Source organism: Pristiophorus japonicus, unplaced genomic scaffold (genome assembly GCF_044704955.1).
Source record: "Pristiophorus japonicus isolate sPriJap1 unplaced genomic scaffold, sPriJap1.hap1 HAP1_SCAFFOLD_925, whole genome shotgun sequence".
NCBI classification, from domain to species: domain Eukaryota; kingdom Metazoa; phylum Chordata; class Chondrichthyes; family Pristiophoridae; genus Pristiophorus; species Pristiophorus japonicus.
The window spans coordinates 110,820-137,021 of NW_027254852.1; the positions used below are offsets into that span (position 1 = coordinate 110,820).

The 26,202-nt window shown below is 55.6% G+C and overlaps 1 protein-coding gene across 1 annotated transcript in view; it reads left to right on the forward strand.

Annotated features, from left to right (window-relative positions):
- LOC139257912 (myosin-10) overlaps positions 1 to 26,202 on the forward strand; it is a gene marked incomplete at its 3' end in the record, with an annotated part of 65,565 nt that overhangs the window by 22,779 nt on the left and 16,584 nt on the right. Inside the window, exons 3-5 of the mRNA XM_070874660.1 lie at positions 3,659 to 3,815; positions 19,504 to 19,531; positions 25,314 to 25,416. Of these exons, the coding sequence (XP_070730761.1) occupies positions 3,659 to 3,815; positions 19,504 to 19,531; positions 25,314 to 25,416 (288 nt within the window). The remainder of the gene's footprint in view (positions 1 to 3,658; positions 3,816 to 19,503; positions 19,532 to 25,313; positions 25,417 to 26,202) is intronic.

The window sequence follows — 26,202 nt, forward strand, 5'->3', positions numbered from 1 at the left end:
ACAGCGCTCGCTTTGGGGAGTCTGGTGTCTGGGGGAGACGTGCGGACAATGTGGCCCTGCCCAGCGGAGCTGGTCGAGTGTGTGGTCAGTGCTTCGATGCTGGGGATGTCGGGCCTGGTCGAGGACGCAAACGTTGGTGCGTCTGTCCTCCCGGGGGATTTGCAGGATCTTGCGGAGACAGCGTTGGTGGTATTTCTCCAGCGACTTGAGGTGTCTGCTGTACACGGTCCGTGTCTCTGGACCATACAGGAGGGCGGGTATCACTACAGCCCTGTAGACCGTGAGCTGGGGGTGAGGTGTCTACTGTACACGGTCCGTGTCTCTGAGCCATACAGGAGGGCGGGTATCACTACAGCCCTGTAGACCATGAGCTGGGGGTGAGGTGTCTACTGTACACGGTCCGTGTCTCTGAGCCATACAGGAGGGCGGGTATCACTACAGCCCTGTAGACCATGAGCTGGGGGTGAGATACCTACTGTACATGGTCCGTGTCTCTGAGCCATACAGGAGGGCGGGTATCACTACAGCCCTGTAGACCATGAGCTGGGGGTGAGGTACCTACTGTACACGGTCCGTGTCTCTGAGCTATACAGGAGGGCGGGTATCACTACAGCCCTGTAGAGCATGAGCTCGGTGGTGGATTTGAGGGCCTCGTCTTCGATAACTCTCTTCCTCAGGCGGCCAAAGGCTGCACTGGAGGCGGTGTTGGCCCTCGTCGCCAATGTTGGCCCTTGTTGATAGGAGGCTCCCGAGGTATGGAAAATGGTCCTCGTTGTCCAGGGCCACGCCGTGGATCTTGATGACTGGGGGGGGCAGTGCTGTCCGTTTAACGTAATGAACCAGGAGTTTCATGAGACCAAAATTTGATGGTGAGACACACGAGGAACGACAATGCAGTGGGGCGCGAGCGTGCTGTGTGAGGTTGCTGTTTCCTGCAATGTGGTTTAGAAAACCACGGAGACATCCGTACCACACACACACACACACACACACACACACACACACACACACACACACGGCCAGATGAGCAGCTCCAACCTGTGGTTATCTGCACCGGAAAACCACTAGCCACTCAGTTCCAGCAGAGGGAAGTCCCCCGCAGAAGAGGTAGATGTATATACTCCAGGACTTGAGCCACATAATCCCGGCCCACACTCCCCCGGGGCCATTACTGAGGGAGCGCCGTACTGCGCTGTCGGAGGGGCAGTACTGAGGGAGTGCCGTACTGTGCTGTCAGAGGGGCAGTAATGAGGGAGTGCGGTACTGTCGGAGGGGCAGTACTGAGGGAGTGCCGTACTGTGCTGTCGGAGGGGCGGTGCTGAGGGAGTGCCGCACTGCGCTGTCGGAGGGCCAGTACTGAGGGAGTGCCGTACTGCGCTGTCGGAGGGGCAGTACTGAGGGAGTGCCGTACTGCAATGTCGGAGGGGCGGTACTGAGGGAGTGCCGTACTGCGCTGTCGGAGGGGCAGTACTGAGGGAGTGCCGCACTGTCGGAGGGGCGGTACTGAGGGAGTGCCGTACTGCGCTGTCGGAGGGGCGGTACTGAGGGAGCGCCGTACTGCGCTGTCGGAGGGGCAGTACTGAGGGAGTGCCGTACTGTCGGAGGGGCAGTACTGAGGGAGTGCCGTACTGTCGGAGGGGCGGTACTGAGTGAGTGCCGTACTATGTCGGATTAGATGTTGAAACAATGGCCCTGTCTGCCCTCAAATAGATGTAAAATACTCTATTCCAAGCAGTCGGGCAAAGGAATGGGGGTTGGAGCTTAACGTGCAGAGGAATCATTATTATAAAAGGGATATAAAGGCACGGGTCAAGGTTCAAGGCCATCTACGAGAATGATGACAGAACTTGAAAGTTAGAACTATCGGCTAAGTGTGGATCGGCTGGGGCTATAACATAACAGAACACCAGAAACAGGAGCAGGAGTCGGCCATTCGGCCCCTCGAGCCCTGTCCCGCCATTTAATACCATCGTGGCCTGATCCGATCATGGACCCAGCTCCACTTCCCTGCCCGCCCCCTTATCGGTTAAGAAACTGTCTATCTCTGTCTTAAATATATTCAATGTCCCAGCTTCCACAGCTCTCTGAGGCAGCGAGTTCCACAGATTTACAACCCTCTGAGAGAAGAAATTCCTCCTCATCTCAGTTTTAAATGGGCGGCCCCTTATTCTAAGACCATGCCCCCTAGTTCTAGTCTCCCCCATCAGTGGGAACATCCTCTCTGCATCCACCTTGTCGAGCCCCCCCCTCATAATCTGATACCTTTCGATAAGATCGCCTCTCATTCTTCTGAACTCCAATGAGTAGAGGCCCAACCTCCTCAACCTTTCCTCATAAGTCAACCCCCTCATCCCCGGAATCGACCGAGTGAACCTTCTCTGAACTGCCTCCAATGAAATTGTAGGCTCAGAGACATGGACCATATACAGTAGACACCTCAAGTCGCTGGAGAAAAACCACCAACGGTATGTCTGCAAGATCCTGAAAACCCCTCGGGAGGACAAATTTAGCGTCCTCGACCAGGCCAACATCCCCATCGTCAAAAAGGGGAGGTGCAACGAGACCTGGGTGTCATGGGACATCAGTCATTGAAAGTTGGCCATGCAGGTACAGCAGGCGGTGAAGAAGGCAAATGGTATGTTGGCCTTCATAGCGAGAGGATTTGAGTATAGGAGCAGGGAGGTCTTACTGCAGTTGTACAGGGCCTTGGTGAGGCCACACCTGGAATATTGTGTTCAGTTTTGGTCTCCTAATCTGAGGAAGGACATTCTTGCTATTGAGGGAGTGCAGCGAAGGTTCACCAGACTGATTCCCGGGATGGCAGGACTGACATATGAAGAAAGACTGGATCGACTGGGCTTATATTCACTGGAGTTTAGAAGGATGAGAGGGGGATCTCATAGAAACATATAAAATTCTGCCGGGACTGGACAGGTTTAGATGCAGGAAGAATGTTCCCGATGTTGGGGAAGTCCAGAACCAGGGGCTCACACAGTCTTAAGGATAAGGGGTAAGCCATTTAGGACCGAGATGAGGAGAAACTTCTTCACCCAGAGAGTTGTGAACCTGTGGAATTCTCTACCACAGAAAGTTGTTGGGGGCCAGTTCGTTGGATAAATTCAAAAGGGAGTTAGATGTGGCCCTTACGGCTAAAGGGATCAGGGGGGTATGGAGAGAAGGCAGGAGTGGGGTACTGAAGTTGCATGATCAGCCATGATCATATTGAATGGCGGGGGGCAGGCTCGAAGGGCCCAATGGTGGGGGGCAGGCTCGAAGGGCCCAATGGCGGGGGGCAGGCTCGAAGGGCCCAATGGCGGGGGGCAGGCTCGAACGCCCCAATGGCGGGGGGCAGGCTCGAAGGGCCCAATGGCGGGGGGCAGGCTCGAAGGGCCCAATGGCGGGGGGGCAGGCTCGAAGGGCCCAATGGCGGGGGGCAGGCTCGAAGGGCCCAATGGCGGGGGGCAGGCTCGAAGGGCCCAATGGCCGGGGGGCAGGCTCGAAGGGCCCAATGGCCTGCTGCACCTATTTTCCATGTTTCTATAAACACCGGCACGGAGCAGTGGGGCCCAAAGGTCTGTCTCTCTGCTGTAAATACTGTAATTCTGCGCAGGGCGATGCTCGTGACTGAGGCTTTCTCTCTCTCTCTCTCTCTCTGCAGACATACTCGGGTCTGTTCTGCGTGGTGATCAACCCCTACAAGAACCTGCCCATCTACACCGAGCAGATTGTGGAGATGTACCGCGGAAAGAAACGTCACGAGATGCCTCCGCACATCTACGCCATCTCGGAGACCGCGTACCGCAGCATGCTGCAAGGTGAGGCTAGGCGTTACCTCGGTCCCCTTCGCTCCCCTCCCTCCCCTGCACCCCTCCTTCCCTTGCCCCTCGGTGTTCCCCCCCCCACTGCCACTCGGTCCGTGCCCTCCCATAAGAACAACACAAATAGGAGCCAGGAGTGGGCCATTCGGCCCCTCGAGCCCTGCTCCGCCATTTAATACGATCGTGGCCTGATCCGATCATGGACACAGCTCCACTTCCCTGCCCGCCCCCTTATCGGTTAAGGAACTGTCTATCTCTGTCTTAAATATATTCAATGTCCCGGCTTCCACAGCTCTCTGAGGCAGCGAGTTCCACAGATTTACAACCCTCTGAGAGAAGAAATTCCTCCTCATCTCAGTTTTAAATGGGCGGCCCCTTATTCTAAGACCATGCCCCCTAGTTCTAGTCTCCCCCATCAGTGGGAACATCCTCTCTGCATCCACCTTGTCGAGTCCCCCTCATAATCTGATACGTTTCCATAAGATCACCTCTCATTCTTCTGAACTCCAATGAGTAGAGGCCCAACCTCCTCAACCTTTCCTCATAAGTCAACCCCCCTCATCCCCGGAATCAACCGAGTGAACCTTCTCTGAACTGCCTCCAAAGTATATCCTTTCGTAAATACGGAGACCAATCCCATCAGAATTTTATATGTTTCTATGAGATCCCCTCTCATTCTTCTAAACTCCAGTGAATATAAGCCCAGGCGATCCAGTCTTTCTTCATATGTCAGTCCTGCCATCCCGGGAATCAGTCTGGTGAACCTTCGCTGCACTCCCTCAATAGCAAGAATGTCCTTCCTCAGATTAGGAGACCAAAACTGTACACAATATTCCAGGTGTGGCCTCACCAAGGCCCTGTACAACTGCAGTAAGACCTCCCTGCTCCTATACTCAAATCCTCTCGCTATGAAGGCCAACATACCATTTGCCTTCTTCACCGCCTGCTGTACCTGCATGGCCAACTTTCAATGACTGATGTCCCATGACACCCAGGTCTCGTTGCACCTCCCCTTTTCCTAATCTGTCACCATTCAGATAATATTCTGCCTTCCTGTTTTTATCACTACGTTGATTCCGGAGATGAGGGGGTTGACTTATGAGGAAAGGTTGAGGAGGTTGGGCCTCTACTCATTGGAGTTCAGAAGAATGAGAGGCGATCTTATCGAAAGGTATCAGATTATGAGGGGGGCTCGACAAGGTGGATGCAGAGAGGATGTTCCCACTGATGGGGGAGACTGGAACTAGGGGGCATGGTCTTAGAATAAGGGGCCGTCCATTTAAAACTGAGATGAGGAGGAATTTCTTCTCAGAGGGTTGTAAACCTGTGGAATTCGCTGCCTCAGAGAGCTGTGGAAGCCGGGACATTGAATATATTTAAGACAGTTTCTTAACCGATAAGGGGGCGGGCAGGGAAGTGGAGCTGGGTCCATGATCGGATCAGGCCACGATCGTATTAAATGGCGGAGCAGGGCTCGAGGGGCCGAATGGCCGGCTCCTGCTCCTGTTTCTGATGAATGGAAGGAGATGGTGGTGGGGCGAGATGGAGGAGAGCACGGACCTGTTTGGCTGAATGACCTGTTTCTGTGCGGGAACCATTGTGTAATTTCTATGGAGCTGTCTCTGAGTGTGAGGGAGTTTGTGTTTCATCGCCATGGGGCTGGATAAATCAGCCACGGGTAACCTCGCCCGTGTTTCTTCTCGAGGCGGAACCAGCCAGTTGGAGACAGCGATTGTTGATTAACACTAAACCTGGAGGAGCAGTTTCTGCTTGTATCAATGATTAACAATGTTTCCTTCAATTAAGTAACGCTCAAGCGAAAACAACGGTGCAGTGCTTCAATTCTGGGCACCAGATAAATTCAATTGAGTGTAATATCTCCAAGTTTGCAGATGACACTAAGCTGGGTGGCGGTGTGAGCTGTGAGGGGGATGCTAAGAGGCTGCAGGGTGACTTGGACAGGTTAGGTGAGTGGGGCAAATGCATGGCAGATGCAGTATAATGTGGATAAATGTGAGGTGATCCACTTTGGGGGCAAAAACAGGAAGGCAGAATATTATCTGAATGGCGACAGATTAGGAAAAGGGGAGGTGCAACGAGACCTGGGTGTCATGGGACATCAGTCATTGAAAGTTGGCCATGCAGGTACAGCAGGCGGTGAAGAAGGCAACTGGCATGTTGGCCTTCATAGCGAGAGGATTTGAGTATAGGAGCAGGGAAGTCTTACTGCAGTTGTACAGGTGAGACCACACCTGGAGTATTGTGTTCAGTTTTGGTCTCCTAATCTGAGGAAGGACATTCTTGCTATTGAGGGAGTGCAGCGAAGGTTCACCAGACTGATTCCCGGGATGGCAGGACTGACATATGAAGAAAGACTGGATCGACTGGGCTTATATTCACTGGAGTTTAGAAGAATGAGAGGGGGATCTCATAGAAACATATAAAATTCTGACGGGATTGGACAGGTTAGATGCAGGAAGAATGTTCCCGATGTTGGGGAAGTCCAGAACCAGGGGCTCACACAGTCTAAGGATAAGGGGTAAGCCATTTAGGACCGAGATGAGGAGCAACTTCTTCACTCAGAATTGTGAACCTGTGGAATTCTCTACCACAGAGAGTTGTTGAGGCTAGCCCTTACAAAGGCCTTTGACACTGTCAACCGCGAGGGTCTATGGAGCGCCCGCCTCCGTTTCGGAGGCCCCCAAAAGTATGTCGCCATCCTCCGCCTGCTCCGCGACGACAAGCAGGCCGTGATCCTGACCGACGGATCTATCACAGACCCAATTTACGTCTGGACTGGGGTCAAGCAAGGCTGCGTCATCGCCCCAACCCTCTTCTCGATTGTCCTCGCTGCCGTGCTCCACCTCACAGTCGACAAGCTCCCCCCCCCCCCCGCTGGAGTGGAACTAAATACAGAACCAGTGGGAAGCTGTTCCACCTTCGCCCTCTCCAGGCCAGGTCCCAGACCACCCCAACCTCTGTCATCGAGCGACCGTACGCGGACGACGCCTGCGTCTGCGTACACACAGAGGCTGAACTCCAGGGCGTGGTCGACGTATTTACGAAAGCACGGGCCTTACGCTAAACATCCGTAAGACAAAGGTCCTCCACCAGCCTGTCCTCACCGGACAGCACTGCCCCCCCAGTCATCAAGATCCACGGCGCGACCCTGGACAACGTGGTCCATTTCCCATACCTCGGGAGTCTCTTATCAACAATGGCGACGAGTACCAACACCGCCTCCAGTGCGCCAGTGCAGCCTTCGGCCACCTGAGGAACAGAGTGTTTGAAGACCAGGCCCCCCAAATCCACCACCCAGCTCATGGTCTACAGGGCTGTAGTGATACCCGCCCTCCTGTGTGGCTCAGAGACACGGACCGTGTACAGTAGACACCTCAAGTCGCTGGAGAAATACCACCAACGCTGTCTCCGCAAGATCCTGCAAATCCCCCGGGAGGACAGACGCACCAACGTTGGCGTCCTCGACCAGGCCCGACATCCCCAGCATCGAAGCACTGACCACACTCGACCAGCTCCGCTGGGCAGGGCCACATTGTCCGCATGTCCCCAGACACGAGACTCCCAAAGCGAGCGCTCTACTCGGAACTCCTTCACAGGCAAGCGAGCCCCAAGGTGGGCAGAGGAAACGTTACAAGGGACACATCCCTCCCCCTGATAAAGTGCAACATCCCCCACCGACACCTGGGAGTCCCTGGCCCAAAGACCAGTCCGCCCCTGAGTGGAGGAAGTGCATCCGGGAGGGCGCTGAGCACCTCGAGTCTCGTCGCCAATTGCGAGCACGCAGAAAGCAAGCGCAGGCAGCGGAAGGAGCGTGCGGCAAACCAGTCCCACCCTCCCGTTCCCTCAACGTCTATCTGTCCCATCCTCCCCTTCCCTCAACGTCTATCTGTCCCACCCTCCCCTTCCTTCAACGTCTATCTGTCCCATCCTCCCCTTCCCTCAACGTCTATCTGTCCCACCCTCCCCTTCCCTCAACGTCTATCTGTCCCACCCTGTGACAGGGTCTGTGGTTCCTGTATTGGACTGTTCAGCCACCTAAGGACTCATTGAAAGAGTGGAAGCAAAGGACACACTTTGCTTTGGAGGCAGTTCAGAGAAGGTTCACTCGGTCGATTCCGGGGATGAGGGGGTTGACTTATGAGGAAAGGTTGAGGAGGTTGGGCCTCTACTCATTGGAGTTCAGAAGAATGAGAGGTGATCTTATCGAAACGTATCAGATTATGAGGGGGGCTCGACAAGGTGGATGCAGAGAGGATGTTCCCACTGATGGGGGGAGACTAGAACTAGGGGGCATGGTCTTAGAATAAGGGGCCGCCCATTTAAAACTGAGATGAGGAGGAATTTCTTCTCGTAAATCTGTGGAACTCGCTGCCTCAGAGAGCTGTGGAAGCCGGGACATTGAATATATTTAAGACAGAGATAGACAGTTCCTTAACCGATAAGGGGACGGGCAGGGAAGTGGAGCTGGGTCCATGATCGGATCAGGCCACGATCGTATTAAATGGCGGAGCAGGGGCTAGATGGCCTGCACCTGTTCCTAATTCTTATGTTCTTATGAACATGGAGGTCCTGCTGCAACTGTACAGGGTATTGGTGAGGCCACACCTGGAGTACTGCGTGCAGTTTTGGTCACCTTACTTAAGGAAGGATATACTGGCTTTGGAGGGGGTACAGAGACGATTCACTCAGCTGATTCCGGAGATGAGGGGGTTACCTTATGATGATAGATTGAGTAGACTGGGTCTTTACTCGTTGGAGTTCAGAAGGATGAGGGGGTGATCTTATAGAAACATTTAAAATAATGAAAGGGATAGACAAGATAGAGGCAGAGAGGTTGTTTCCACTGGTCGGGGAGACTAGAACTAGGGGGCACAGCCTCAAAATACGGGGGAGCCAATTTAAAAGCGAGTTGAGAAGGAATTTCTTCTCCCAGAGGGTTGTGAATCTGTGGAATTCTCTGCCCAAGTTGAGGCCTAGCTCATTGAATGTATTCAAGTCACAGATAGATAGATGTTTAACCAATAAGGGAATTAAGGGTTACGGGGAGAGGGCGGGTAAGTGGAGCTGAGTCCCACGGCCAGATCAGCCGTGATCTTGTTGAATGACGGAGCAGGGCTCGAGGGGCTGAATGGCCGACTCCTGCTCCTAATTCTTGCGTTGGGTTCCTCTACCCCGAGTGACTGCCGATGATGGTGGTGAGGTGTTGGTTTACAGTGCAGAGATTGCCTGGACTGAGATAACGATTATCTCCATAACGTGTAGGAGTGGAATGAGGTGTGACGCACGCTGATTGGTATCTGCCTCTTTTCCCCCCCCCCCCCCCCGGTGATCAGGCGATCTTTCTCTTGCGGTAACACGCAGGGCTCGGGCAAGCTGAGGCAATATGTGCGGTGCTCCCCTTGAACTTCCACCGCGCCCCCGTGTGGCGCTTTTAAACAGCCCCCGCCCGCCTAGGCCGCAAATTCGGCAAAGCTCGTCGAGCAGGTCAAAGGTCACCCGGCCTGTTCCGCTTGACCTTGCGACAACAAGCGTGCGTTTTCTCCACCGCCTTACCGTCGGCACACGCCCACAGGAGCGCAAGTCGGGCGTTTATATTTTTGACATCAAGCTGCATGAGATGGCGGGCTCAGGTGGCCAAAAGCTTGGCCGAGGAGGCGTGCTTGAAGGAGCGTCTTTAAAGGCGGAGAGGTTGAGGGAGGGAGTTCCAGAGCTTGGGGCCCCAGGCAGCTGAAGGCACGGCCGCCGATGGTGGAGCGATCGGGGGATGCTCACGGGGGCAGAATTGGAGGGGCGCAGAGATCTCGGGGAGGGTTACAGAGATAGGGAGGGGGGGCGAGGGAGGGATTTGAACAGGAGGATGGGAATTGGAGGGGCTGGAGGAGGTTACAGAGATAGGGAGGAGGGCGAGGGAGGGATTTGAACAGGAGGATGAGAATTGTAGGGGTTGGAGGAGGTTACAGAGATAGGGAGGGGGCGAGGGATGGATTTGAACAGGAGGATGAGAATTGTAGGGGCTGGAGGGGGTTACAGAGATAGGGAGGGGGGCGAGGGAGGGATTTGAACAGGAGGATGAGAATTGTAGGGGCTGGAGGGGGTTACAGAGATAGGGAGGGGGCGAGGGAGGGATTTGAACAGGAGGATGAGAATTGGAGGATGATAGGGAGGGGACAAGGGGCCATGGAGGGATTTTAAGGTTTTCGATATGTAAGTTCCTGGTGATTGGGAGTGATTTATCGAGTGTCTCGCTCAGGGAGGGAGTGCCGTACTGCGCTGTCGGAGGGGCAGTACTGAGGGAGTGCCGCACTGCGCTGTCGGAGGGGCGGTACTGAGGGAGCGCCGCACTGTCGGAGGGGCAGTACTGAGGGAGCGCTGCACTGTCGGAGGTGCCGTCTTTCGGATGAGACGTTAAACCGAGGCCCCGTCTGCCCTCGGGTGGATGTAAAAGATCCCGGGGCCACTATTGGAAGAAGAGCAGGGGGAGTTCTCCCCGGTGTCCTGGGGCCAATATTTATCCCTCGACCAACATCACGAGAACAGATTAATCCGGGTCATTATCACATCGCTGTGTGTGGGAGCTTGCTGTGCGCAAATTGGCGTTTCCCACATTACAACAGTGACCACACTCCCAAAGTACTTCATTGGCTGTAAGGCGCTTTGGGACGTCCGGTGGTTGTGAAAGGCGCGATTTAAATGCAAGTCTATCTTTGCAATGAGGATGTGATGTGGTCGCAATTTCCATTTCCTCGGAAGCCGTGGTTAGAGTGTGTGCAACATAATCAGATTTGTCTGTGGCATATCCGCGGCATAATTAAAACCGCCCGTCTCCGCCCCTGCCACAGCTCTTCCGGTGCTGAAGCCCTCATCCGTGCCTCTCTCCCCTCCAGACTTGACCGTTCCAACGCACTCCTGGCTGGCCTCCCATGTTCTCCCCGACATAAACTAGAGGTGATCCAAAACTCGGCTGTCCCCGTGTCCTAACTCACACCCAGTCCCACTCACCCATCACCCCCTGTGCTCACTGACCCCGTGTCCTAACTCACACCCAGTCCCACTCACCCATCACCCCCTGTGCTCACTGACCCCGTGTCCTAACTCTCACCCAGTCCCACTCACCCATCACCCCCTGTGCTCACTGACCCCGTGTCCTAACTCACACCCAGTCCCACTCACCCATCACCCCCTGTGCTCACTGACCCCGTGTCCTAACTCGCACCCAGTCCCGCTCACCCATCACCCCCTGTGCTCACTGACCCCGTGTCCTAACTGACACCCAGGCCCACTCACCCAGCACCCTCTGTGCTCACTGACCCCGTGTCCTAACTCACACCCAGTCCCACTCACCCATCACCCCCTGTGCCCCGTGTCCTAACTCACACCCAGTCCCGCTCACCCATCACCCCCTGTTCTCACTGACCCCGTGTCCTAACTCTCACCCAGTCCCACTCACCCATCACCCACTGTGCTCACTGACCCCGTGTCCTAACTCACACCCAGTCCCACTCACCCATCACCCCCTGTGCTCACTGACCCCGTGTCCTAACTCACACCCAGTCCCACTCACCCCTCACCCCCTGTGCTCACTGACCCCGTGTCCTAACTCACACCCAGTCCCACTCACCCATCACCCCCTGTGCCCCGTGTCCTAACTCTCACCCAGTCCCACTCACCCATCACCCCCTGTGCCCCGTGTCCTAACTCACACCCAGTCCCACTCACCCATCACCCCCTGTGCTCACTGTCCCCTGTCCTAACTCACACCCAGTCCCACTCACCCATCACCCCCTGTGCTCACTGACCCCGTGTCCTAACTCTCACCCAGTCCCACTCACCCATCACCCCGTGTCCTAACTCACACCCAGTCCCTCTCACCCATCACCCCCTGTGCCCCGTGTCCTAACTCACACCCAGTCCCTCTCACCCATCACCCCCTGTGCCCCGTGTCCTAACTCTCACCCAGTCCCACTCACCCATTACCCCCTGTGCCCCGTGTCCTAACTCACACCCAGTCCCTCTCACCCATCACCCCCTGTGCCCCGTGTCCTAACTCTCACCCAGTCCCACTCACCCATCACCCCCTGTGCCCCGTGTCCTAACTCACACCCAGTCCCACTCACCCATCACCCCCTGTGCTCACTGTCCCCTGTCCTAACTCACACCCAGTCCCACTCACCCATCACCCCCTGTGCTCACTGCCCCATGTCCTAACTCACACCCAGTCCCACTCACCCATCACCCCCTGTGCTCACTGACCCCGTGTCCTAACTCTCACCCAGTCCCACTCACCCATCACCCCGTGTCCTAACTCACACCCAGTCCCTCTCACCCATCACCCCCTGTGCCCCGTGTCCTAACTCACACCCAGTCCCACTCACCCATCACCCCCTGTGCCCCGTGTCCTAACTCACACCCAGTCCCACTCACCCATCACCCCCTGTGCTCGCTGAGCAACATTGGCTCCCGGTTAAGCAACGCCTCGATTTCAAAATTCCCCATCCTTGTTTACAAATCCCTCCATGGCCCCTCGCCCCTCCCTATCTCTGTAACCTCCTCCAGCCCCTACAATTCTCATCCTCCTGTTCAAATCCCTCCCTCGCCCACCTCCCTATCTCTGTAACCTCCTCCAGCCCCTACAATTCTCATCCTCCTGTTCAAATCCCTCCCTCGCCCCCCCTCCCTATCTCTGTAACCTCCTCCAGCCCCGACAATTCTCATCCTCCTGTTCAAATCCCTCCCTCGCACCCCCCTCCCTATCTCTGTAACCTCCTCCAGCCCCGACATTGCTGCTCCTTTCAATACAGACAGGTTTGTTTTCACTGACTGACTGTGTGTGTGTGTGTGTGTGTGTGTGTGTGTGTGTGTGTGTGTGTGTGTGTGTGTAAAAACGATGAAGTCACTCTGTGTGGTGAAGCCTTTGAGTGTGTGGTTGTACACCTGCCTGGTTGCCGAGTTCTGTTTCTTGCCTTGCCTGCCAGATTGCTGTCGGAGATTGTCACTTGGCCTGCGGGTTCAGACAGCAGTTAGTTCAGCAGGTGGTTATGTGGGCCTTCACAAGATCGGGCTTCGAGGACCAGAGTCGTACCTTGCTGCAATTACACCGGGCCTTGGCTAAGACCACACCTGCCGTACTGCGCCCACTTTTGGTCTCCTTATCGAAGGAAGGATATACTAGCTGTGCAGGCTGCTCAGAGAAGGTTCACTCGATTGATTCCTGGGCTCAGACGGCTGTCTTACCAGCAAAGATTGAGCAGATCGGGCCCATACTCTGGAGTTTTGAAGAATGATTGCGATCTCTTTGACACATAAGATTCTGCGAGGGCTGGACAGGGGACATGCGGAGTGGTTGTTTCCCCCCGGGCTGGGGAGTCGAGAAGCAGAGGTGTCAGTGCTGCCCCTCCGACAGCGCAGTACGGCACTCCCTCAGTACTGCCCCTCCGACAGTACGGCACTCCCTCAGTACTGCCCCTCCGACAGCGCAGTACGGCACTCCCTCAGTACCGCCCCTCCGACAGTGCGGAGCTCCCTCAGTACTGCCCCTCCGACAGTACGGCACTCCCTCAGTACTGCCCCTCCGACAGTACGGCGCTCCCTCAGTACTGCCCCTCCGACAGTGCGGCACTCCCTCAGTACTGCCCCTCCGACAGCACAGTACGGCACTCCCTCAGTACCGCCCCTCCGACAGCGCAGTACGGCACTCCCTCAGTACTGCCCCTCCGACAGTACGGCACTCCCTCAGTACCGCCCCTCCGACAGCACAGTACGGCACTCCCTCAGTACCGCCCCTCCGACAGCGCAGCACGGCGCTCCCTCAGTACGCTCCCTCAGTCCTGCGAGAGAGGGGTCAAGGTTCATTCCCCTTGACACAGGAGACCTTGATTTGCTGACACTGATAACCAGAACCTTTACAGACTCATTGGCAAGACTAGGTGGATGAAACAAAAAGAGTGACGCACCCTCTCATTCACGGCAAACCACTTCACACAAATAAACAGCCTTTGCACCTGGCCTCTGCTTCCCAATGACTGTGCTGTAGGCGTTTTTAATGTTAGATTTGTGTACCGGGGGGGGGGGTCGAGAGGGGGTGGGGCAGTAGATTATCGCAGGGCTTTAATGACACACAACTTCAAGGACTGAAATCATTGTCAGCAATCTCTCGGAGCCGAGAATAACAAACCCAACATATGAACAGGAGGAGGCCCATTCAGTCCCTCGAGCCTGTTACGCAGGAACAGGAGGAGGCCCATTCAGCCCCTCGAGCCTGTTACACAGGAACAGGAGGCCCATTCAGCCCCTCGAGCCTGTTACACAGGAACAGGAGGAGGCCCATTCAGCCCCTCGAGCCTGTTACGCAGGAACAGGAGGAGGCCCATTCAGCCCCTCGAGCCTGTTACACAGGAACAGGAGGAGGCCCATTCAGCCCCTCGAGCCTGTTACACAGGAACAGGAGGCCCATTCAGCCCCTCGAGCCTGTTACACAGGAACAGGAGGAGGCCCATTCAGTCCCTCGAGCCTGTTACGCAGGAACAGGAGGAGGCCCATTCAGCCCCTCGAGCCTGTTACACAGGAACAGGAGGAGGCCCATTCAGCCCCTCGAACCTGTTACACAGGAACAGGAGGAGGCCCATTCAGTCCCTCGAGCCTGTTACGCAGGAACAGGAGGAGGCCCATTCAGCCCCTCGAGCCTGTTACACAGGAACAGGAGGAGGCCCATTCAGCCCCTCGAACCTGTTACACAGGAACAGGAGGAGGCCCATTCAGTCCCTCGAGCCTGTTACCCAGGAACAGGAGGAGGCCCATTCAGCCCCTCGAACCTGTTACACAGGAACAGGAGGAGGCCCATTCAGTCCCTCGAGCCTGTTACGCAGGAACAGGAGGAGGCCCATTCAGTCCCTCGAGCCTGTTACCCAGGAACAGGAGGAGGCCCATTCAGTCCCTCGAGTCTGTTACACAGGAACAGGAGGAGGCCCATTCAGCCCCTCGAGCCTGTTACGCAGGAACAGGAGGAGGCCCATTCAACCCCTCGAGCCTGTTACACAGGAACAGGAGGCCCATTCAGCCCCTCGAGCCCGTTACACAGGAACAGGAGGAGGCCCATTCAGCCCCTCGAGCCTGTTACACAGGAACAGGAGGCCCATTCAGCCCCTCGAGCCTGTTACCCAGGAACATGAGGAGGCCCATTCAGCCCCTCGAGCCTGCTCCGCCATTCAATATGATTGCGGCTGATCTGATCATGGACTCGGCTCCACTTCCCTGCCCGCTCTCCATAAACCCTTTACTCCCTTATCGCTCGAACGTCAGTCTCCACCTTAAATATATTCAATGTCCCGGCTTCCACAGCTCTCTGGGGCAGCGCGTTCCACAGATTTACAACCCTCTGAGAGAAGAAATTCCTCCTCATCTCAGTTTTAAATGGGCGGCCCCTTATTCTAAGACCATGGCCCCTAGTTCTAGTCTCCCCCATCAGTGGGAACATCCTCTCTGCATCCACCTTGTCGAGCCCCCCCTCATAACCTGATACGTTTCGATAAGATCGCCTCTCATTCTTCTCAACTCCAATGAGTAGAGGCCCAACCTGCTCAACCTTTCCTCATAAGTCAACCCCCTCATCCCCGGAATCAACCGAGTAAACCTTCTCGGTACAGAGAGAGACACTGAGACCCACACACACCCCTCCTCCTTAGGCAGTCCCTCGGAATCGAGGAAGACTTGCTCCCACTCTAACACGAGTTCTCGGGTGACTGAACAGTCCAATACGGGAACCACAGACCCTGTCACAGGGTGGGACAGATAGACGTTGAGGGAAGGGGAGGGTGGGACAGATAGACGTTGAGGGAAGGGGAGGGTGGGACAGATAGACGTTGAGGGAAGGGGAGGGTGGGACAGATAGACGTTGAGGGAAAGGGGAGGGTGGGACAGATAGACGTTGAGGGAAGGGGAGGGTGGGACAGATGGACGTTGAGGGAAGGGGAGGGTGGGACAGATAGACGTTGAGGGAAGGGGAGGGTGGGACAGATAGACGTTGAGGGAAGGGGAGGGTGGGACAGATAGACGTTGAGGGAAGGGGAGGGTGGGACAGATAGACGTTGAGGGAAGGAGGGTGGGACAGATAGACGTTGAGGGAAGGGGAGGGTGGGACAGATAGACGTTGAGGGAAAGGGGAGGGTGGGACAGATAGACGTTGAGGGAAGGGGGAGGGTGGGACAGATAGACGTTGAGGGAAGGGGAGGGTGGGACAGATAGACGTTGAGGGAAGGGGAGGGTGGGACAGATAGACGTTGAGGGAAGGGGAAGGGTGGGACTGGTTTGCCGCACGCTCCTTCCGCTGCCTTGCGCTTGCTTTCTGCGTGCTCGCAATTGGCGACGGGACTCGAGGTGCTCAGCGCCCTCCCGGATGCACTTCCTCCACTCGGGGGCGGGACTGGTCTTTGGGCCGGGGACTCCCAGGTGTCGGTGGGGGATGTTATATTTTATAATCTTTGGGGGGGATATGTTGGCCTTGGAGTGGTCGGTTTACCAGAATGATAGCAGGGCTATAGACCATGGTCTACAGGGCTGTGGTGATACCCACCCTCCTGTATGGCCCAGAGACACGGACCGTGTACAGTAGGTATCTCACCCCCAGCTCATGGTCTACAGGGCTGTAGTGATACCCGCCCTCCTGTATAGCTCAGAGACACGGACCGTGTACAGTAGGTATCTCACCCCCAGCTCATGGTCTACAGGGCTGTAGTGATACCCGCCCTCCTGTATGGCTCAGAGACACGGACCGTGTACAGTAGACACCTCACCCCCAGCTCATGGTCTACAGGGCTGTAGTGATACCCGCCCTCCTGTATGGCCCAGAGACACGGACCGTGTACAGTAGGTATCTCACCCCCAGCTCATGGTCTACAGGGCTGTAGTGATACCCGCCCTCCTGTATGGCTCAGAGACACGGACCGTGTACAGTAGACACCTCACCCCCAGCTCATGGTCTACAGGGCTGTAGTGATACCCGCCCTCCTGTATGGCCCAGAGACACGGACCGTGTACAGTAGGTACCTCACCCCCAGCTCATGGTCTACAGGGCTGTAGTGATACCCGCCCTCTTGTGTGGCCCAGAGACACGGACCGTGTACAGTAGACACCTCACCCCCAGCTCATGGTCTACAGGGCTGTAGTGATACCCACCCTCCTGTATGGCCCAGAGACACGGACCGTGTACAGTAGACACCTCACCCCCAGCTCATGGTCTACAGGGCTGTAGTGATACCCGCCCTCCTGTATGGCCCAGAGACACGGACCGTGTACAGTAGACACCTCACCCCCAGCTCATGGTCTACAGGGCTGTAGTGATACCCGCCCTCCTGTATGGCCCAGAGACACGGACCGTGTACAGTAGGTACCTCACCCCCAGCTCATGGTCTACAGGGCTGTAGTGATACCCGCCCTCCTGTATGGCCCAGAGACACGGACCGTGTACAGTAGACACCTCGAGTCGCTGGAGAAATACCACCCTCGCTGTCTCCGCGAGATCCTGCAAATCCCCCGGGAGGACAGACGCACCAACGTTAGCGTCCTCGACCAGGCCCGACATCCCCAGCATCCAAGCACTGACCACACACTCGACCAGCTCCGCTGGGCAGGGCCACATTGTCCGCATGTCCCCCCCAGACACCAGACTCCCCAAAGCGAGCGCTCTACTCGGAACTCCTTCACGGGCAAGCGAGCCCCAAGGTGGGCAGAGGGAACGTTACAAGGGACACACCCCTCCCCTGATAAAGTGCAACATCCCCCACCGACACCTGGGAGCCCCTGGCCCAAAGACCAGTCCGTCCTAAGTGGAGGAAGTGCATCCGGGAGGGCGCTGAGCACCTCGAGTCTCGTCGCCAATTGCGAGAACGCAGAAAGCAAGCGCAGGCAGCGGAAGGAGCGTGCGGCAAACCAGTCCCACCCTCCCCTTCCCTCAACGTCTATCTGTCCCACCCATGACAGGGACTGTGGTTCCCGTATTGGACTGTTCAGTCAGCCGAGAACTCGTGTTCGAGTGGGAGCAAGTCTTCCTCGATTCCGAGGGACTGCCCATGATGACGACGACCAGGGCCAAAAGGGTTAATTTACGATAACAGATTGCGAAATCAGACTTGTGTTCGCTCGTGGTTAGAATATTCGATGATCTAATCGAGGTGTTTGGATTGAAGGATTCGACAGGGTGGATCGAGAGAGGAACGATAGGGCGAAGGAGGGGGGAGAATGAGTCCAGAACAGGGGGAGGGGGGTGTCCCCTTAAAGTTCGAGCCAGGCCGTTCAGGGGTGATGTGGGGCAAGAATTCTTCACACAAAGGGCAGTGGGAATCTGGAACTCTCTTCCCCCAGAAAACTGTTGGCCAATTGGAGCTTCCAAGACTAAGATCGATCGACTTGTGTCGGGTAAAAGGGTATTAAGGGTTACAGAACCAAGGCGGATAGATGGAGTGAAGGTATAGATCAGCCGTGATCTCGTTTAATGACGGAACTGGCTCGAGGGGCTGAATGGGCCTCCAGTTCCTGTGTAACGGGCTCGAGGGGCTGAATGGACCACCTCCTGTTCCTGTGTAACAGGCTCGAGGGGCTGAATGGACCTCCTGTTCCTGTGTAACGGGCTCGAGGGGCTGAATGGGCCTCCTGTTCCTGTGTAACGGGCTCGAGGGGCTGAATGGGCCTCCAGTTCCTGTGTAACGGGCTCGAGGGGCTGAATGGACCACCTCCTGTTCCTGTGTAACAGGCTCGAGGGGCTGAATGGACCTCCTGTTCCTGTGTAACGGGCTCGAGGGGCTGAATGGGCCTCCAGTTCCTGTGTAACGGGCTCGAGGGGCTGAATGGACCTCCTGTTCCTGTGTAACGGGCTCGAGGGGCTGAATGGGCCTCCAGTTCCTGTGTAACGGGCTCGAGGGGCTGAATGGACCACCTCCTGTTCCTGTGTAACAGGCTCGAGGGGCTGAATGGACCTCCTGTTCCTGTGTAACAGGCTCGAGGGGCTGAATGGGCCTCCTGTTCCTGTGTAACAGGCTCGAGGGGCTGAATGGGCCTCCTGTTCCTGTGTAACGGGCTCGAGGGGCTGAATGGACCACCTCCTGTTCCTGTGTAACAGGCTCGAGGGGCTGAATGGACCACCTCCTGTTCCTGTGTAACAGGCTCGAGGGGCTGAATGGACCACCTCCTGTTCCTGTGTAACAGGCTCGAGGGGCTGAATGGGCCTCCTGTTCCTGTGTAACGGGCTCGAGGGGCTGAATGGGCCTCCTGTTCCTGTGTAACGGGCTCTAGGGGCTGAATGGGCCTCCTATTCCTGTGTAACAGGCTCGAGGGGCCGAATGGGCCTCCTGTTCCTGTGTAACAGGCTCGAGTGGCTGAATGAGCCGCCTCCTATTCCTGTGTAACAGGCTCGAGGGACTGAATGGGCCTCCTGTTCCTGTGTAACAGGCTCGAGGGGCTGAATGGGCCTCCTCCTGTTCCTGTGTAACAGGCTCGAGGGGCTGAATGGGCCTCCTGTTCCTGTGTAACAGGCTCGAGGGGCTGAATGGGCCTCCTCCTGTTGCTACGTTACCCGGGTGTGTTTAAATCGCTTTCTGATGTCCAGCATGAGATATTTACATTTGGTAACCACATACTCTTTTTTTTTTTTCCCCCCCCCCCCCTGTGTTTCTTTTAGATCGAGAGGATCAGTCTATACTTTGCACGTAAGGACACATTTCGATTCCATCTTGGGCCTGCTGTGTTCGGGAGGTGACTGGGGCTAGAAGGGGGCTTATAGCCGGGGCTGCATGCGTTGTGGAAGGGAGTGCGAGATCTCGGGCCAATTTAGGGAGGAAAAAATCCGGGAAAATTCCTCTCCGCCCCATCCAGGCGATCGACACTAGTCCAGGAGATCACCTGGCCGTATTCGATTCCCTGCAGTACTTACCGTTATATCTGCTCCGTCCCAACAAAAAATCATCCAGTCTCATCCCAATTCCCAGCTCTGGGTCCGCATCCCTGCAGGTTACGGCACTTCAAGTGCCCATCCAACCATCTCTTCAAAGTGCTGAGGGTTTCTGCATCCATCACCCTTCAGGCAACGAGTTCCAGATCCCCACAACCCTCTGCGTAAACAAGCCCCTCCCCCTCAAATCCCCTCTAAACCTTCCACCAACCACCTCCAGAGAAGGTTCACTCGGTTGATTCCGGGGATGAGGGGGTTGACTTATGAGGAAAGGTTGAGGAGGTTGGGGCCTCTACTCATTGGAGTTCAGAAGAATGAGAGGTGATCTTATGGAAACGTATCAGATTATGAGGGGGGCTCGACAAGGTGGATGCAGAGAGGATGTTCCCACTGATGGGGGAGACTTGAACTAGGGGGCATGGTCTTAGAATAAGGGGCCGCCCATTTAAAACTGAGATGAGGAGGAATTTCTTCTCTCAGAGGGTTGTAAATCTGTGGAACTCGCTGCCTCAGAGAGCTGTGGAAGCCGGGACATTGAATATATTTAAGACAGAGATAGACAGTTTCTTAACCGATAAGGGGGCGGGCAGGGAAGTGGAGCTGGGTCCATGATCGGATCAGGCCACGATGGTATTAAATGGCGGAGCAGGGCTCGAGGGTCCGAAAGGCCGACTCCTGCTCCTAATTTTGATGTATCAGGCCTGCAGCCAGAGTACTAGCCAAATCGGGAGCTGGAAAGGAATTTGGAGGTGGGGTAGTTGTCAAAACTCCTTGAGGGTTGAAGTCCAAGTACTATAATAGAGCAGACATTGGCGACGAGGTCCAACACCGCCTCCAGTGCAGCCTTCGGCCGCCTGAGGAACAGAGTGTTTGAAGACCAGGCCCCTCAAACCCACCACCCAGCTCATGGTCTACAGGGCTGTAGTGATACCCGCCCTCCTGTATGGCCCAGAGACACGGACCGTGTACAGTAGACACCTCACCCCCAGCTCATGGTCTACAGGGCTGTAGTGATACCCGCCCTCCTGTATGGCCCAGAGACACACGGACCGTGTACAGTAGACACCTCACCCCCAGCTCATGGTCTACAGGGCTGTAGTGATACCCGCCCTCCTGTATGGCTCAGAGACACGGACCGTGTACAGCAGACACCTCGAGCCGCTGGAGAAATATCACCGACGCTGTCTCCGCGAGATCCCGCAAATCCCCCGGGAGGACAGACGCACCAACGTTAGCGTCCTCGACCAGGCCCGACATCCCCAGCATCGAAGCACTGACCACACACTCGACCAGCTCCGCTGGGCAGGGCCACATTGTCCGCACATTCTCCCCCCCCCCCCCCCCCCCCCCCCCAGACACCAGACTCCCCAAAGCGAGCGCTCGACTCGGAACTCCTTCACGGGCAAGCGATCCAAAGGTGGACAGAGGAAACGTTACAAGGGACGGACACCCCTCCCCCTGATAAAGTGCAACATCCCCACCGACACCTGGGAGCCCCCGGCCCAAAGACCAGTCCGCCCTAAGTGGAGGAAGTGCATCCGGGAGGGCGCTGAGCACCTCGAGTCTCGTCGCCAATTGCGAGCACGCGGAAAGCAAGCGGAAGGAGCGTGCGGCAAACCTGTCCCACCCTCCCCTTCCCTCAACGTCTATCTGTCCCACCCTCCCCTTCCCTCAACGTCTATCTGTCCCACCCTCCCCTTCCCTCGACGTCTATCTGTCCCACCCTCCCCTTCCCTCAACGTCTATCTGTCCCACCCTGTGACAGGGTCTGTGGTTCCCGTATCGGACTGTTCAGTCACCCCGAGAACTCGTGTTAGAGTGGGGAGCAAGTCTTCCTCGATTCCGAGGGACTGCGTATGATGACGACGATGATGGAGTAGAATTGAAGTGGGTTTCTGTTGGATCCACTTCTCTTATCGGGGCAGTCGGTTTATCTGTGGTTGGGAAAATGTTGGAGTCCATTATTAAAGAAGCAGTAGCAGGACATTTGGAAAAGCAAAATTCGGTCAGGCAGAGTCAGCATGGATTTATGAAGGGGAAGTCATGTTTGACAAATTTGCTGGAGTTCTTTGAGGATGTAAGGAACAGGGTGGATAAAGGGGGAACCAGTAGATGTGATATATTTGGATTTCCAGAAGGCACTTGACAAGGTGCCACATAAAAGGTTACTGCACAAGATAAAAGTTCACGGGGTTGGGGGGTGATATATTAGAATGGATAGAGGATTGGCTAACTAACACAGAACAGAGAGTGGGGATAAATGGTTCATTCTCGGGTTGGCAATCAGTCACTAGTGGGGTACCGCAGGGATCAGTGCCGGGGCCCCAGCTATTTACTGCGCAAGATAAAAGCTCGTGGGATTGGGGGTGATATATTAGCATGGATAGAGGATTGGCTAACTAACAGAGAACAGAGAGTCGGGATAAATGGTTCATTCTCGGGTTGGCAATCAGTAACTAGTGGGGTGTCAGAGGGATCAGTGCTGGGGCCCCAGCTATTTACAATCTATATTAACGACTTGGAAGAAGGGACCGAGTGTAACGTAGACAAGTTTGCTGACGATACAAAGATGGGAGGAAAAGCAATGTGTGAGGAGGACACAAAAAATCTGCAAAAGGACACGGACAGGCTCAGTGAGTGGGCAAAAATTTGTCCGATGGAGTATAATGTGGGAAAGTGTGAGGTCATGCACTTTGGCAGAAAAAAAATCAAAGAGCAAGTTATTATTTAAACGGAGAAAGATTGCAAAGTGCCGCAGTACAGCAGGACCTGGGGGTTACTTGTACATGAATCACAAAAGGTTAGCATGCAGGAACTTAATGTTCTTCAAGCAGAAAGCTGAGTCAAACCCTTTCTAAGGCACAGATTTGACCCCGGCTAGAGTATTGTGTCCAATTCTGAGCACCGCACTTTCGGAACGATGTCCAGGCCCCCTCTTTCGGACGAGGTGGTAAACCGAGATCATCAAGGCTGAGACCGACAGATTTTTGGATACTGAAGGAGTTGAGGGATCGGGCAGCAAGGTGGGGTTGAACATCAGAAACAGGAGCAGGAGTCGGCCATTCGGCCCCTCGATTCCTTGCCCCGTCATTTAATACGATCGTGGCCTGATCCGATCATGGACACAGCTCCACTTCCCTGCCCGCCCCCTTATCGGTTAAGAAACTGTCTATCTCTGTCTTAAATATATTCAATGTCCCGGCTTCCACAGCTCTCTGAGGCAGCGAGTTCCACAGATTTACAACCCTCTGAGAGAAGAAATTCCTCCTCATCTCAGTTTTAAATGGGCGGCCCCTTATTCTAAGACCATGCCCCCTAGTTCTAGTCTCCCCCATCAGTGGGAACATCCTCTCTGCATCCACCTTGTCGAGCCCCCCTCATAATCTGATACGTCTCGATAAGATCGCCTCTCATTCTTCTGAACTCCAATGAGTAGAGGCCCAACCTCCTCAACCTTTCCTCATAAGTCAACCCCCTCATCCCCGGAATCAACCGAGTGAACCTTCTCTGAACTGCCTCCAAAGCAAAGTGTGTCCTTTGGTAAATACGGAGAGCAAAACTGTGCACGCAGTACTCCAGGTGTGGCCTCACCAATACCCTGTGTAACTGGAGCAAGACTTCCCTGCTTTTATACTCCATCCCCCTTTGCAATAAAGGCCAAGATACCATTGGCCCTTCCTGATCACTTGCTGTACCTGCAGACTAACCTTTTGTGCTTCATGTACAAGTAACCGCCAGGTCCCGCTGTACTGCCGCACTTTGTAATCTTTCTCCGTTTAAATAATAACTTGCTCTTTGATTTTTTTACTGCCAAACTGCCTGACCTCTCACTTTCCCACATTGTACTCCATCGGACAAATTTTTGCCCACTCACTGAGCCTGTCTGTGTCCTTTTGCAGATTTTGTGTGTCCTCCTCACACATTGCTTTCCCTCCCATCTTTGTATCGTCAGCAAACGTGTCTACGTTACACTCGGTCCCTTGAGTGAAATGTGTATCTGTACCCTTGTCTTGGGATATGGTTCCACAGCTGACTGAGCCCTCAACCTTGGTTGAAGCCGCCTATTGCCCCCTCTGTAACATCACCCCTCCCTGCCCCGTGCCTCAGCTCATCCGTGCGCCTCTCCCCTCGAGACTTGATTATTCCAACGCACTCCTGGCTGGCCTCCCACGTTCTACCCGACGTAAACTAGAGTTGATCCAAAACTGGGCTGTCCCCGTGTCCTAACTCGCACCGAGTCCCGCTCACCCATCACCCCCTGTGCTCACTGACCCCGTGTCCTAACTCACACCCAGTCCCACTCACCCATCACCTCCTGTGCTCACTGACCCCGTGTCCTAACTCACACCCAGTCCCACTCACCCATCACCCCCTGTGCTCACTGACCCCGTGTCCTAACTCACACCCAGCCCACTCACCCATCACCCCCTGTGCTCACTGCCCCGTGTCCTAACTCACACCCAGTCCCACTCACCCATCACCCCCTGTGCTCACTGACCCCGTGTCCTAACTCACACCCAGTCCCGCTCACCCATCACCCCCTGTGCTCACTGACCCCGTGTCCTAACTCACACCCAGTCCCACTCACCCATCACCCCCTGTGCTCACTGACCCCGTGTCCTAACTCACACCCAGTCCCACTCACCCATCACCCGCTGTGCCCCGTGTCCTAACTCACACCCAGTCCCACTCACCCATCACCCCCTGTGCTCACTGTCCCCGTGTCCTAACTCACACCCAGTCCCACTCACCCATCACCCCCTGTGCTCACTGACCCCGTGTCCTAACTCACACCCAGTCCCACTCACCCATCACCCCCTGTGCTCACTGACCCCGTGTCCTAACTCACACCCAGTCCCACTCACCCATCACCCCCTGTGCTCACTGACCTACATTGGCTCCCGGTTAAGCAACACCTCAATTTCAAAATTCTCCATCCTTGTTTACAAATGTTTCCATGGCCCCTCGCCCCCCTCCCTATCTCTAACCTCCTCCAGCCCCTACAATTCTCATTCTCCTGTTCAAATCCCTCCCTCGCCCCCCCCCTCCCTATCTCTGTAACCTCCTCCAGCCCCGACAATTCTCATCCTCCTGTTCAAATCCCTCCCTCGCCCCCCCTCCCTATCTCTGTAACCCCCCCGAGATCTCTGCGCCCCTCCAATCCTGCCCCCTTGAGCATCCCCCGATCGCTCCACCATCGGCGGCCGTGCCTTCAGCTGCCTGGGGCCCCAAGCTCTGGAACTCCCTCCCTAAACCTCTCCGCCTCTCTCTCCTCCTTCAAGACGCTCCTTAAAACCCACCTCTGTGACCCAGCTTTTGGTCGCCTGTCCCCAATATCTCCCGGTGTGGGGCTCGGGGTCAAATCGTGTTTGATAATCGCTCCTGTGAAGCACCCTGGGACGTTTTACCACGTCAAAGGCGCTATACAAATGCAAGTTGATTTAAAGTGCTTGGGCGATGAGTGCCATAAATGTTTGTTTCTCTTCTTTCCATTCCCCCTCCGCACCTCCCCCGTTCCCCTTCCTCCCCCCCCCCCCCAGTGGAGAATCAGGAGCTGGAAAGACCGAGAACACTAAGAAGGTTATTCAGTACCTCGCTCACGTGGCCTCATCTCACAAAGGTCGCAAGGATCACGCTGCTACTGTGAGTAACCCGTCGGCCTACGAACACCAGAACGCCCGCCCCACAGCGCCGGGAGACAACGGGGAAGGGGGTGGCCGATATCTGCGTCGCTGGCAAGGCCGCCATTTATTGACCATCCCCAATCGCCCGTGAGAAGGTCAACGTGAACCGCTGCAGTCCGTGTGGTGAAGGTGCTCCCACACAGTGCTGTCAGGGAGGGAGTTCCAGGATTGTGACCCACCCACGATGAAGGAACGACAACCGCAAGGCCCTCAACGGCCCCTTGAGTTTATATAGCGCCTTTAATGGAGTAAAACGTCGCAAGCTGCTTCACGGGAGTGATTATCAAACAATATTTCACACCGATAATCGCGGCCCTCCCTATCTCTATAAACCTCCTCCAGCCCCTACAATTCTCATCCTCCTGTTCCAATCCCTCCCTCGCCCTCCTCCCTATCTCTATAAACCTCCTCCAGCCCCTACAATTCTCATCCTCCTGTTCAAATCCCTCCCTCGCCCCCTCCCTATCTCTGTAACCTCCTCCAGCCCCTACAATTCTCATCCTCCTGTTCCAATCCCTCCCTCGCCCCCCCCTCCCTATCTCTGTAACCTCCTCCAGCCCCTACAATTCTCATCCTCCTGTTCCAATCCCTCCCTCGCCCCCCCCTCCCTATCTCTGTAACCCCCTCCAGCCCCTACAATTCTCATCCTCCTGTTCCAATCCCTCCCTCGCCTCCCCCTCCCTATCTCTGTAACCTCCTCCAGCCCCTACAATTCTCATCCTCCTGTTCAAATCCCTCCCTCGCC